General features: G+C 41.3%; 1 protein-coding gene across 1 annotated transcript; it reads left to right on the top strand.

Annotated features, from left to right (window-relative positions):
- The first annotated feature begins 2,391 nt into the window (after nucleotides 1–2,391).
- prpf6 (PRP6 pre-mRNA processing factor 6 homolog (S. cerevisiae)) lies at nucleotides 2,392–14,326 on the top strand. The gene is made up of 21 exons (XM_034591370.1): nucleotides 2,392–2,662; nucleotides 3,291–3,450; nucleotides 3,620–3,738; nucleotides 3,877–3,955; nucleotides 4,343–4,519; nucleotides 5,019–5,147; nucleotides 5,275–5,369; nucleotides 5,460–5,616; nucleotides 6,020–6,182; nucleotides 7,193–7,311; nucleotides 7,441–7,659; nucleotides 8,861–8,983; nucleotides 9,106–9,227; nucleotides 9,387–9,525; nucleotides 9,864–9,983; nucleotides 11,165–11,341; nucleotides 12,023–12,156; nucleotides 12,642–12,733; nucleotides 12,927–13,041; nucleotides 13,162–13,288; nucleotides 13,564–14,326. The coding sequence occupies exons 1-21, from the start codon at nucleotides 2,478–2,480 to the stop codon at nucleotides 13,714–13,716; spliced, it is 2,904 nt and encodes a 967-aa protein (XP_034447261.1). The 5' UTR covers nucleotides 2,392–2,477; the 3' UTR covers nucleotides 13,717–14,326.
- Nucleotides 14,327–15,004: the final 678 nt, after the last annotated feature.

The raw sequence follows: 15,004 nt of genomic DNA, 5'->3' as shown, positions 1-15,004 counted from the left end.
CCACATTTAAAGGTAGAAAGGCGAGATCAGTCCAGAGCAGGACACAATCTCATTGGCTGAACAGGGTCGGGGTGTGGTTTAGTTTGGGTGTGCATGAAACTTTTATTTTGAAAGAAAAATTAAAAACGTAATTTAGAGATAATGTGTTATGTAATATATTGTACAACATATAAGTATACAGTATATAATAATATATCCATGAGTGTTGGCCTCAGGTTTTCAAAGTGGCTCCAGACAGATTCAGGTTCAGTGAATGGAGGTGAACAAATAGGAGTTTTTACATTAGTTATCAAAAGGAGATCCTGTATCTGGTCGAAGAGACAGTTCATTACAGAGTTACTGTAGTTTAGGTAAATTCTATTGATTCCAACACTTCCCCTGAGTCATAGATCAACTGTTCTGTTTAGTATCTATTGTTAGTTCATGTTAGCGTGTTTGAATTGATCCCCCTTTGTGTGTAATTGAGCCAATCACCTAGTTTAATATAAATATCGTAGCTTCAGTTCAGTGCTTTATGAGCCCAGAATTTTATTGCGTGTTTCTTTTTTTCCTGTAGGTTGATTTTCCTCATTTTCAGGGTAAATTAAGCTGGTATTTGCAAAATTCCCATGTGACTCCTTCCAACTCGGGCCTACACAAACCAGATATCTCCTACTGTCACTGTCATCATGAGCATATTGTTATGCACTTCAGTCTGTGTGTGTGTGGTGCAGGTTGCTGGATTCCTGCTGAATATGTTTATTCTTATGGAAACACACTTTCATTGTTCAAAAACAGGCTGCTTCTTTATGTAGAATTCCTATTTTAGCCATTTGAATGTAACATTGTGGTTACCACTGCTGCATTAAAAATGAATACAGGGCTACACGTGTGCTTCAACCAGGCATTGAGCGATTTTTATATTGTTAGTATTGGGCCGTATTATTAATAATTTAAGTATAATAAAGAGACTGAGTGAATCATTCATCCATGGGTCAGTATTGTGATTTATTTTTTACTGCCTGTCCTTTATTGCAAAAACATATTCAGTGTGAATTGGAGCTGCACATTGTACGTGATCATATAAATCTGCATCGAAATAATTGAAAGAAATTAAAAGCAATGCAATAACTGGGTGAAATCGAGGCTCGAGTAGCACTTCATGTTCAAATTGGCTCTCGGCTGTGGGTGCCATATATCTTCTGATGTGTCTGACAGTCCATTTTCATCATAACATCTTCTCCCAGGAGTGAAATGATGTCTGCCCTCCAGGCAATGTAAATGAAGAGAAATGTGAGGGTCTGGGCTGAGGCTCAGACTATGGGTGGGTGAAGTTAAACGTGACTGAAGCTAATTGATGTATGGCCTCTCTTCGTCTCACGGGACGGAGCCCAGAAATGTCATGTTAGAGTGTAATTAACTCTATTGCCGTCTCCAGTCTCATGTTTGAATCCAGACTCTCCAACGTGAATATCTTTCACCCATAATGTAAGATAAATTATCGCTGCGACACATTAACACATGTCTGTCAGAGCTGCACTGCAATCACTTAAAATATATGGCTAACATGTTATCATCCTCTCTAAGAAATGAAGTCAGTTTCAGTTCTACTAAACTATTAATTCACAATTTTTTCAGGGAGCCAGAGTATATTAAGGCAAACTTAGTTTTACTGTGAAGCACATGCTGATCCTTTAGGAGCCATGGTAAATCTCTGAGATGATGAAGAATGGGAAGGTTTTTAATTCAGATATCATGCATGTCAGCTATGTCATATATATTCCATGGCTGGGGTCATGGGTCTATTTATGATGCTGAGTCAAGGGAATAAATGAGGTTACATCATAAAATATACAAAAGGCATATGTAGCTGATTAGTTAATTGAATTACCAGTCTTATTATACATAGGCCTTTGAAGTTTGCATTAATGCCTCCAACAAAACACTCATTATGCTTTAAATGCAAAGTAAAATCATGTATAAATATCACAAAACAGAGCATAAAAATGCACAAAATATTTGGTTTTAAAATTAGAAAGTTCTTTCTAGGAGAGTTATACGATGTCATATCACGATGTTACTTCATGCAACACAGGATTTACCCACTGGAAAAGTTGCATTAGGAAAAGTTATCTACAAACCATTAAGTTTAAACTTTAAAATTCAGAGCAAAGTCTCAACAGGCCTCTTTTTGTTGGGTATTTGGTGCCCTCCTGTGGCTTCTGTGAACAAAGTGACATTACCATGAGATAAAATAGATTAAAATTATATATAATTTCCACCACAGTTACACAGTTGGAGGTGGAAATTAAAACATTTATATGATTCACACAAACAACTTCATGAGCTTAAAACATGCCATTAGAGACTTCTTTTTTTTTTAAACAGCACCCAGACGCACCTGTGGGGGCGCTGATCTTTCCAGAAAGCTGTTCGCTGGTACCGGAAGTGCGACTGTTGTTTATCCGGCAGTGAGCATCCTCGCCGTTGCAGAAACGATGGCGAGTTCTGGTCCTAAACAGGCGCCCAAAATGTCCAAGGCATCGCAGGGAGGCGCCGGGGCCGCGGGGGCCAACGGTGCGACCCCGGCAACACCTCTCGCCTCTCCGCTCATGGGGAAAAAGAAGAAGCCTTTCCTGGGGATGCCCGCTCCGCTCGGCTACGTCCCCGGTCTCGGCAGAGGGTGAGCTAACTCAGCTAACTAGCATGCTAACAGCTCTCTAGCTAACAAGCTAAGTTCTGTCTGTTGAATGAAGTCTGTGGTTCAGCAAACTCTCCTGGTGGTAACACGCGAATACAGACACACATTAAGCATACATAATAAAAAATAATCGTTTTAACAACAGCAACACATCAGCTTAATGAACTTTGAATTAATGTTCAAAATACACAGTAGCTACTTGCAATAACTAAGGTATTAGCTCGGCATTATCTGTGATTGCATTGATTGAATAAATGAATTTATCATAACGTCAGATAAAGGAAACAAATATTAGTGGCCGACAGTACAATTGTTTTTATTGTTTATATTTGTTAAAGGTAATTGGAGCCTGTTGTCAATGCAGTGTTCATAACTTCATACATTACTTTCTCAAATCTACTCTGTTTTATGATCAGCTCTCTGACAATAGTCAATGTTGTTTATGTGCTGGTAAACTAAATTTAACTAAGAGGCCAGCTAGTTTGGTTAAATATGTCAAACAGCAAAAATGATGAGTGCCCATTTGTCACATACAACGTTTTCAAATTGTTTATTGAATTTCCCTGTTCGAGTCCTATGCCAAATTTTTATTTCTGTGATTTCTCCTCAGTGCAACTGGTTTCACCACCCGATCAGATATTGGTCCTGCTCGTGATGCCAATGATCCAGTGGATGATCGGCATGCACCCCCAGGGAAGAGGACGGTTGGGGACCAAATGAAAAAGAACGAGGAGGATGAAGAAGATCTCAATGATACCAACTATGATGAGGTGCCTGTGACTCGATTGTCTCTGGCTGTTATTTGATGTTTTTCTGATGTAAAATTGTGTATGAAGTTTCAAAACTCATAGCAGACCAGACCATTAATCTGTATATCATACGGATTGTGTGATATTTTCTGCCAACCCCATAACATTAGGCTGTTTGTTTTTCTTGTAGTTCAATGGATATGCAGGTAGCTTGTTTTCCAGTGGACCCTATGAGAAAGACGACGAAGAAGCAGATGCTATATATGCTGCACTAGACAAGAGGATGGATGAAAGACGCAAAGAAAGAAGGTAGCAATACATTTCTCCCACCTGGGTTTTGGGTTAAAGTTTACTCCAGATTTCACACAGTGTCTTCATGTTGGACATCCTTTGCAATTTATAATGTATGTGAGGCTTGTTTTTAAAGTTTTCTTCTCTCTTTTTTAGGGAGCTGAGAGAAAAGGAAGAAATTGAGAAATATCGTATGGAGCGACCCAAGATACAGCAGCAGTTTTCAGATCTAAAGGTACAAAGTTGCACATGTGCCGAACTGCTGCCTTTCTTTTCCAACCCAAATCACCCAGCTTTTTCTCGGCTGTCCTCTTCTTACACCTGTCTCTCCACATTTTAGTGACTCTGTCGCTGTCAAGCGAAAAACTTTATTTTCCTATTTTAAACTGTGTAAGAATAGGTAAACATTGTAATCATTGTTCTAACCTTGTCCACCAAGACCTTTTGAGATTTTCCAGCTGGAGTGATTAGGGTTACATGAAATCAAGCTGGTAGAGCTTTTTCACAAGATATACAGTGATTTACAGCACTATATTTGTTACACAGATGCCACATCACTCACTTTCCATTTATAAATCTCTTTATTAAATTTCATCCTTCATTTTTTTCTATCTGATCACAGAGAAAGTTGGCAGAGGTATCAGAAGAAGAGTGGCTCAGCATCCCTGAGGTTGGAGATGCAAGGAACAAGCGACAGAGGAATCCCCGCTATGAAAAGCTCACCCCTGTCCCTGACAGCTTCTTCTCCAAACACCTGCAGACTGGAGAAAAAAACACCAGTGTTGACCCTCTGCAAGGGGTCAGTATACACACAAAAACTAATTTCTTTACTGTGGACATCTACATTAAGACAGACACACATCAGTGAGCGATATGTAGTTTCATCTGGCACCAGCAGGAGTCATGATATCTCACTGCAAAGAAACAAATTACTTCAACTGTTCAATCTCAGTGGACATCGACTTTGTAACAGGATAGAATCACCTGCTTGTACCAATCTGATTGGTTAGATTGACTGTTTATGCAAGTGGAACCCATTACCACACACCTGAATTGAGAGCCAATGGGAAAATGGCCTGTTAACAACTCATTTAAAAAGTTTTCATTCTGAACATACATTATTAATATGATTACACTGTATTGTATTTGTCAGTCTGCAGCATTGGAAAGCTATTGCTTAGACTTTTTTGTGTGTATCAGTCACAGTGGTAGTGTCGCATTATCCAGGCCTTTTTTTCACAAGCCTTTTTCAAGATTAAATGCTCTTCTCTTTGATGATTATTTCTTTTCTTCCCTAGCTGGCAGGTCTGAACACCCCTTACCCTGGAAGCATGACCCCTGGTCTGATGACGCCAGGGACAGGAGAGCTGGACATGAGGAAAATTGGTCAGGCCAGGAACACACTCATGGATATGAGGCTCAGTCAGGTAACTGATGCATCATCCTCAGTCGCCTTCACTTTTACCTTGTTCTACAACTCGCACTGCACTTGATATCCCAATGCACAGTATTTATTTATTCTATGTCCCGTGTTTACATTTTACCTGTGTTCAGGTTTCTGACTCAGTGAGTGGACAGACAGTGGTGGATCCTAAGGGTTACCTGACAGATCTCAACTCAATGATCCCCACACATGGAGGAGACATTAGGTAGAAACACTAAAGAGATACCAAGATCCTTATGTGTGTAAAGTAAAATGTTGTTCGTCAGATGATTTATTTTTGCCTCCTTATGTCAAGTGACATCAAGAAGGCTCGTCTGCTGCTGAAATCAGTGAGGGAGACCAATCCCCATCACCCACCTGCCTGGATTGCCTCTGCCAGGCTGGAGGAGGTGACTGGCAAACTACAGGTGGCGAGGAACCTGATCATGAAAGGCACCGAGATGTGTCCTAAGGTAAGGATGGACAGTAAACTGAATCTGTAAATATGTTAAGCTCATTCATCTATATCTATAAACTTTAATGTATGTAATAATATTTTTACGTTTATTTAATATTTGTCCAAAGAGAGCTATTACTGGTTACTTTTTATGGCCTTCTATCCCTGTTTATTATGTGCAATCTATGTAAGTTTTCATCGAAGCACATGCATGTAATTTTTTTAATTGTAAATTGCGCTTATTCTACTTTTCTTGTACGAAATAGATAAAGTTCATTATCATCATTGTTATTATTATTTAACTTTGAATCGCCAGCTATTTCATTTAATGACACACTAATGCTGCTTGGCTGAGTCGCACATGGGTTAATTTGTTCCTCTCCCTCCTGATGCTATAATTATTTTTCTCTGCCCACCAGAGTGAGGACGTGTGGCTGGAGGCAGCCCGGCTCCAGCCTGGGGACACGGCTAAAGCCGTGGTAGCCCAGGCCGTCCGTCACATGCCGCAGTCCGTCCGCATCTACATCAGAGCTGCAGAGCTGGAGACAGATGTCAGGGCCAAGAAACGAGTCCTCAGGAAGGGTAAGGCAGTGATACAATGTTATAAAATATCTAAAATGACCATAGGAATGCTTTTAAATAATTCTCCTCTTTGTATAAATCCACTGTCAGATTGTGAGAAAGTGAAAGTGTTGAAATGAACTGTTGCTGTCATGTTGCTATGACGAGAGGCTTGTGTGTGTTCCCAGCAGCGCCCTGCATCACTTTATATTTAATGGTTTCCTTGCCAAAAGGAAGTCACCACTGTCTGCAGGGCAAAAATTCACAACCAGTCTCAATCTGTCCATTGTGTCATAAGAGGCACCCACACAGAGCTACTCACTCCCTACACTCATAAGATTGTATAAAAGATTTTATTACGGTTACATTTGGCAGCTGTGGTTCTGGCTTTTCATCAAGGCCAAGCACCCGATTAGAGCCATGGTGTCAGTGCCCTCTCTCACACACACACACACACACACACACACACACACACACACACACACACACACACACACACACACACACACACACACACACACACACACACACACACACACACACACACACACACACACACACACACACACACACACACACACTAATATTTCCCAGCAGCATACCGCAGTGACAGAGATGGATGCGGAGCTTCCTCTGTGGAAGAGGTCTCTCCGCCTCTACATGTTCAGTTGCCTCTGTGTTTTTTCTCAGACACTATTGAACTTTGTATTGCAGGATTTGCTGTTTAATAGTGTTTTTCATTATGTTCTATGCCCTGGGTCTACATTCACTGAAGCGATTAGAGTCTTTATTTTTTATGCCACTGTACACAGTGTGTTGCTAGTGTAAATAAAGGTCTGTGTATTTTCTGTATACATTTTTTTTTTTAATGTTCTTTTAAACCATTTGTTATGGCTTGATCTGAGGATTTTAACATTTTCGAGTTAGTTTTTTTCCTTGCGCAACACACAGACAGCTCACTTGTTGTAAATCTCTTGGAACAAAAGACTCAATGAAATGACTGAACTCTTATGTAACTCTTACTCATGCAGCTCTGGAGAACGTGTCCAAGTCAGTTCGACTGTGGAAGACGGCTGTTGAGCTGGAGGAGCCAGAGGATGCCAGGATCATGCTTAGCCGAGCTGTTGAGTGTTGCCCTACGAGTGTGGAGGTACGCTTAGCACACGTAGATTTCTTTCCACCAACACGATGCATCGCATGCATCCACATCAATACAATGCAAGAAACAAAGCTTTGCACCTACCTCTATATTAAATTGTTTTTGCCTGTCCTTCTCTAGCTGTGGCTGGCACTGGCCCGGTTAGAGACGTACGAGAACGCCCGTCGTGTCCTGAACAAAGCTCGAGAGAACATTCCCACTGATCGCCACATCTGGATTACTGCTGCTAAATTGGAGGAGGCCAATGGCAACACTCAGATGGTGGAAAAGATCATCGACAGAGCCATCACCTCTCTACACGCCAACGGTGTAGAGATCAACAGAGAGCAGTGGATACAGGTGTGTTGCTGTGGCTTTGGGATTTCTTTGACATCTCTGAGAGGGAAAAAGACACAGCAGCAATTCCTGCAGCTGTTTGTAGACCAATAAAGAAATGCACTTGTAAAGATCAGCTCAAAGTTTGAGTGATTTAGAAAAGAGCAGAGGAGCAAAATCTGTTGTTGAACAGAGGAGTCATACGCCTCAGTGCTGCCAAGGGGGGACCGTGCGGGGCCACCCTGATACAGTTATGGACCAATTGCTGTAGTCAGAATTTTGAATAGAAAATCTTATTTAGTAAATTACACTTGTAATAACAGTAACTGTCTACAATACTTTTTAAAAGCACAAATCATGAGGCTTGTGAAGATGCAGGGTTAAAAAATAAAATCCTGTATAGAAATAAAATTCTTTGATGCATCGATAATCGGTGTATCCATCAGAATTGAATTGAATCATGAGAGGACTAGAGATTTCCACCCCTAATGAAAACCTTATGTGTTGCAGAGTCTGTTGTGTTGATGTACAGATGTAACTAATTAACTTTGTCTTTGAGCACCACTAAAAAAGAAATGGAGCTTTGATTAAGTTATAATTCTCAGTCTACTGTCACTTCAAAATTTAGAGAAACAGTAAACAAAAAGTAACAAAGTTGTTGGTGTTTTTTATGCCCTAACAAAAACATCAGTAATGTTCACAAACACTGGAGTAAATCCAGCCCGTAGTTTCTTTTCTGTTTACACCAGTGAATTTTTTCCCCCGTGTCTCTACAATTAGAGTGAACAAATGAATGTTTTCACTTTTTAAATGTTGATGTTGAGTGAGTAGAGACTGCGTCATGTGTTTGACAGCTTGCCAGTATACTTTGGCAAAGCTACCTTCTGCTATTTCATCTGGGTGCAAAAGAAAACAAGCCAGCTCTGTGTCTTGACATTTTTAATGCCGCTCACTGTTGTTGTGCAATCACAGAATAACTTTCTCACACTTGCTCTTTTCCTGACTATCTTGTCTGGCCCTGTGTGTTGCGCTCATTGAAACCCCGATGACAGATGGACTCATATTTTATCAATCAGAAATCCAGGTTCATTTCCAGGTTTCTGGTTCCAGCTCCATCATTCCTCTCAAATTGGTGTCAGTAACTTATGCTTTAACTTTTTGCATTGTCCTCCTGTGTACCACCCAGAATCGCTTTCCCTCCTCAATGTTTCCTCTTGTCTTGCAGGATGCAGAGGAGTGTGACAAAGCAGGCAGTGTGGCTACCTGCCAGGCTGTGATAAGGGCCGTCATCGGGATTGGTATTGAGGAGGAGGACCGTAAACACACTTGGATGGAGGATTCGGACAGTGTGAGTAATGCGATGTTTTTTTTTTTTTACACAGGCCACGCTTGGACCCCAACTCCTTGAGAGGAACTTCACATACTCATTTACCTGCAGAGTTTTATAGATGCTTGTCTGTTATGTTTCAGTGTGTGTCCCATGGAGCGCTGGAGTGTGCCAGGGCCATCTACGCCCACTCTCTGCAGGTGTTCCCCAGTAAAAAAAGTGTCTGGCTCAGAGCCGCCTACTTTGAGAAGAACCACGGCACCAGGTGACCAGCTCTTCTTTTGTAAATGTAGCTCGCTCTAAAGCTGGAACTTTCTTTATTTCTTATTCACTATATTTAACATCTGCTTTTCTCTGCTTTACTCTGCTTCATCAATTTGCTCTGTGCTCCTCTCATCCATTCCTCTTTCATTGCATCTTTCAGAGAGTCTTTGGAGGCCCTGCTCCAGAGAGCTGTGGCTCACTGTCCCAAGGCCGAGGTCCTGTGGCTGATGGGTGCCAAGTCCAAGTGGCTGGCTGAGGATGTGCCTGCAGCCAGAAGTATCCTGGCTCTGGCCTTCCAGGTGATGATACAGTCAATAACATTTTGACCTGTTCATGTAGTGTCCATGTGAGCATGTGTCTTATCTATAGCTGCTTTCAGGCATGCACTGAGTTTCTGCAGACTCAGTCGGAGAAAGTTCAATCCTGCAGACGATTTTTTTGCATTTATGAACGTGTCTGAGCAGAGAACCTCCAGCTGCATTTTTGGTGTGTGAAAGGTGAACAGCGGAGAAAGTCCGGACCCAATTCTCTGGAGATCCTCCACAAGACAGGAAATGGCTTTTGTGTGACCCTTTCTTCTGTTTCTCTCTCTTAGCAATGTGTTCTACCTCTGACCCACCTCTTTAAATTGTTCTAGGCTAACCCTAACAGTGAAGAGATCTGGCTTGCTGCTGTCAAACTGGAGTCTGAGAATAATGAGTATGAAAGAGCCCGTCGACTGCTGGCCAAGGCCCGTAGCAGCGCCCCAACAGCCAGGGTGAGTGAGAAAACAAAAATAAAGTTTTTCCCTGTTTCAAACTCTCATCAGGTTTATTCTGAAGAAAATCCACTTATCTGCTGGAAAAAAAGTAGAAAAAGTTAGATTATAAAATATACTGAAAAGAGAAAAATAAGGAATGTGCATATTGTTTTTTTGTCAAGATTGATGCCATAAGAACACCATGTTCTTGGGCTATTAATTTGTACAGAGAAATACTGTCCTTTCATGACCCTGTATACCAGAACATTTTGTTTTGTTTTTCTTCAAGAAATGCTGGTACTGGTGGCTTGATTATCAGATTTTATTTCTCTCGGCTTTACAGCCTTTGTTTAATAGTCAGTCACTAGTGCATTGAAATATAGAGTTTCTACAAACATGCTGTTTTCTCAGGTTCAGGCTTGCCAGGTTCCTTTATCTCAAAACAGTTGTTCAAAACAAACCACCACTCTGCCTACCAGGTGACCTCTCCAACACTCTTTTAATGATCTGTTTTGTATTCATTGACAGATATAACTGTGTAAACCTGCTTTAACGTTGGCTGCACTGATTGTCCTGTCAGATAAGACCAATACATGGTGTTGATGAAGCAGTATTGAGATTTTGCCTGAGGAAGTTTGTATTTGAAACATTTGAATGCTGGTAGTGTATTTACAAAAGAGCCTGGCTTGATGTGAATTTTTGGGGGCAGATGCCAATACCGATATTGGGGAGAAAGAAATTACGATATATCGGCCAATATATAAATATATTTTTTAATTTCGTCATGATTCCAAAGATGTCTTCATCAAACCCTTATGACATAGATTGTTATTGAGGCTTGATATTTAACAATTTAACCATAAACTTTATTATTCATAATATTATATATTTATGAATCAACAAAATAAACATATTTGTGACATAAAATATAACAGCACATCTTTTCGGATTTGTCTATTCTGTAAAATACACTTTTCATATTAGTGCAACATAAACACAGACACACATATGTCTGTGAAAAGCCCGTATGGACAGATTTTTCTCGGTCAACCAATAAATCGTCTTGATTTCGCGTTATATCATTTGGTTATACAAATATTTTTATACAATCCTGTTGTAAGTATATTTCAAGTAGTAGTTCACAGGGTCTGTTTATATTTGCTGTCTAAACATCTTGTCTGTATTTGTAATCTCTTCAGGTATTTATGAAATCCGTGAAGTTGGAGTGGGTGCTGGGAAACATAGAAGCTGCCCAGGAGCTGTGCACTGAGGCCCTGAAACACTACGAGGACTTCCCAAAACTTTGGATGATGAGAGGCCAGATCGAGGAGCAGGGTGAAAACATGGACAAGGCCAGAGAGGCATACAACCAAGGGGTGAGCATGCAAATTTGAACATCGATTTAGGTGAATGTCCGTATTTGTCTCACAAATAATCATAAGAGTGAACTGCATTGAGCAAAAAAAAAAAAGAAGTACTGTAGGAGAAGGCGCCTCGCACAAGCTCTACTGGCCGAGTCAGAGTGCCTCCAGCCCGGCTACTCCAGGGATTACAGTGGATGGGCAGATGGGGAAATTTCATTATGTGGGGGGGGGGGAAATCGGGGAAATTTAAACTCCAGGAGAACAGCAGGAAAATCAAAAGTATGGGATGCATATTTGATCATTTATATCATATATATATGTTTTCTGGCCCATATAATAGAACAGACATTATTCACCTGCTCGTTCCTGACGGAGAACCACGTAGTTAACTACTCCCCAACACTCTAATTCTGAAAAAAAAACACAATTTACTACTTAACATCTCGATCTCTTATTGATCTGTGTACATTAAATGGAATTTCCTGTTAATTTAAGCATAATAGCACAGGCCATCGTCAGATGGTATATTACGCAGTTTTTTTCTACTTTGGATAGCTCTCTTTTTTCACCATACATGGGTTTGCATGCCTGTAAAGGAGTTCTGACTTCTAAGGGTTATTTTTGCTCGCACATGTTTTTGATGAAAATGTGCGGTTCTCTAATAAATGGCATATGTCTCGTTATTTGCTTCAGTTGAAAAAGTGTCCCCACTCGACATCCCTGTGGTTGTTGCTGTCTCATCTTGAAGAGCGAGTGGGACAGCTGACCAGAGCCAGAGCGATCCTGGAGAAGGCAAGACTCAAGAACCCCCAGAGCCCCGAGCTATGGTGAGAAAACACACAACAAACAGACTGTGAATAAGCCACTTGAATGCAAAAGCAGCATGCTGCTTGAGGAAGCACTTAAGTTTTCAAATGTGTCTCCTGTGTAGTTTATTAGTGTATTAATTATAGTAATGTGACTGTTTAAAGTGATTATTATCAAATGGGCAATTAAAAATTCAAGTGGCTTCCTTCTCTTTACTCAATTTATGTTTTGGGCTTTTTGTGGCATTTTCATTTCACTGCATGGAGGAGAAAAAGCTTGCACCAACACCCACGGACAGATTGTAATCATTTCTGTAGAAGTAGAAACTTGAATCAGAGAACATGAGACAACATGGGCTCGTGCCACATTTATTTAGATGCAGCACAGAAACACAAACTGAGATTGATGTCAAATTTAAAAACAAAAAATACCTCCACCTATCGAACTCTGACAGGCATGTGCAACTCTGTGTCTAAAAAGATGTGTTCATGATCATATTCACCAGGCTGGACTCGGTTAGACTGGAGTTCAGGGCTGGACTGAAGAACATCTCCAACACACTCATGGCCAAAGCCCTGCAGGAGTGCCCCAATTCAGGTGAGAGCATATTGTTGCTGTTGTGTGAAGTCTCCGGACATTTGTTCGATTTGTCCTAAAATCATTGTCAAAAACTACACTACAGACCTTTAACAAAAACCACAATTTTGAAAATACTTTTGGCATTTAGTTTTTTTCCGTCTGTCATCTGCAATTCTCCATTTCTCTCCACTCCCTGTTCCTTCCTACAAAGGTATCCTGTGGGCTGAGGCTGTGTTTCTGGAGGCCAGGCCCCAAAGGAAAACCAAGAGTGTGGACGCTTTGAAGAAGTGTGAACACGATCCCCACGTGTTGCTCGCTGTAGCCAAGTATGACCGCGTCTTCTCAATAATAAGCCCTGCTGTCTTTGCTGGTTTACATTCCATTTAGCTTTTAAAATTCCTGTATGACAATGTTTTGGTTCAACTTATCTTGTGTGCACGTTTCAGGCTGTTTTGGAGTGAACGTAAGATCACCAAAGCCAGAGAGTGGTTCCTCAGGACGGTGAAGATTGACCCCGACCTCGGAGATGCTTGGGGTCTCTTCTACAAGTTTGAGCTGCAACATGGGACAGAGGTGAGAGTCTTACTATTGACTGTCCTTCTCTGGGTGAGAGTCTCTGTGAGACTTCGGTGTAAAAATCGCAGTTAAACATCAGGCAAGATTGGAATCCCTGAATCCTATAAAGATCTAAATTCAGTCAATGCAATTTTACTACTTAAAAATGTGCATCATTAAGATACAAAATATGTGGTTGCGAAGAAAAAAAGTATTTGGGCAGAGGAGTGTATATACGATGCACTTGCTTTTGCCAAAAACTGTCCAACCTCACTTGTGGTTTCTTCCATCAGGAACAACAGGAAGAGGTGCGGAAGCGCTGTGAGAACGCGGAGCCCCGCCACGGAGAGCTATGGTGTGCCGAGTCCAAACACGTCCTGAACTGGCAGAAGAAGACGGGAGAGATCTTAGCGCTGGTGGCCAGCAAGATCAAGAATACATTCTGAGACTAAGGGAGGACATTTGGACTCTATACAGGTTGAGGACTCAGGCAGTCAAGAGTCTAGCAGGGAACCGCAATGGACAAGCTCAACCTGTCCGTCCCTGGAACATACAAAGTACTGAAATCTACCCCCTTTTCATGTTTTGTTGTTGGTCTCCTTTTTCTGACGATCGGTGTCAAAATCCAAATGTCAGCATCTGTGGTTTGTTGAAGACTGTGAAAGAATTAAAAAAAATGCAGAAATGAAAATGAATAATTTCAGTACCCTGTTTTAGACAAATGTACGGACACACACAGTTTGATTCCTCCTTCAACAGTTTATTTTGGACAGAACCCTGTAGGAATCTTTTAAAAATGTGTTTTGTTAAAAAATCTAAACATCACATTTTAGAGGATTTTTTAATTTTCACTCCTCGTAGTGTGGGTGTGTTGGAGGTGTAGATTTGGCTCTGTCTGTTCAACAAGATGTGAGTGTTTATAAACTCTGTCAGGGGCTAACATCTGATCTCTCATGTTGTAGTGATGATCTGCTTTTTTTTTTACACAGCTTGCTTGAAATGAGTTTGAAAAAAAATACTTCATATTATCCAATAAACAAAGTTTGTTGCACCAGTTGCTGTCGATCTGTGTTGTTAAACGCTCTGTTATGACTTGATGGGCATCATTTATTTCTGAGTGTGGTTTATTTGACCTGCACTCATCCTCCATGCTCCGTCGTTATCCAGGAGACTGGGGATTTCCTCCAGTTAAACCACCCACTGTGAAAACATGGGCTTTTAAGTATTAAATGTCTTTCGGAGAAGTGTTCCACCACGTCCACAGCTGCTGCTCCTCCTCGGTCTTGCATCTCTTCTGCAACGAAATCGAAAGAGTGAAGAACAGAGTGATTGATTGCAGAAGGTTTCCTCGACTTGATCGGACTGGAGTTTGGTGAAATCCTATGCCCAGCGTCAGCGATCCATGACGGGGGAAGGAAACTGGAGCGTGCCGATGTTAATGTTGGAGTAAACCACGGGGCACTTTATTGGAAGTCTATCCGCCACAGTGTTGACCTATCCACCGGAGGAAGCGTGAGAAAATCCTGGTGTGGAGGGGTGTTTCGATGCGATGATCCCCGCAGGATCAGGGGCTGATTCCTCGGGTCTCCGTGGTGCTGACTGAGATGGGTTTGCTCATGTGAGGATCCTGCAGCAGGACATGATAAATGGTGAGTGTGAGTTTTTAAAAACATGTGGTGGCTGATGGGGGAACTTGACAGATGTTAGTCTGCGGACACGGCGACTGCCAGCGTG

Source organism: Hippoglossus hippoglossus, chromosome 7, assembly GCF_009819705.1.
Source record: "Hippoglossus hippoglossus isolate fHipHip1 chromosome 7, fHipHip1.pri, whole genome shotgun sequence".
Classification (NCBI taxonomy): Eukaryota; Metazoa; Chordata; class Actinopteri; order Pleuronectiformes; family Pleuronectidae; genus Hippoglossus; species Hippoglossus hippoglossus.
Note: the sequence above shows the minus strand (reverse complement) of the source record. Positions and strands in the feature narration are given on the sequence as shown.

Bases quoted from the DNA above. Each gene is read 5' to 3' on its own strand.
- prpf6 (XM_034591370.1), top strand. From the start codon at position 2,478: ATGGCGAGTTCTGGTCCTAAACAGGCGCCCAAAATGTCCAAGGCATCG. The intron at 3,451-3,619 runs GTGCCTGTGACT...TTTTTCTTGTAG, and splicing joins ATGATACCAACTATGATGAG to TTCAATGGATATGCAGGTAG. The intron at 11,342-12,022 runs GTGAGCATGCAA...TATTTGCTTCAG, and splicing joins GAGAGGCATACAACCAAGGG to TTGAAAAAGTGTCCCCACTC.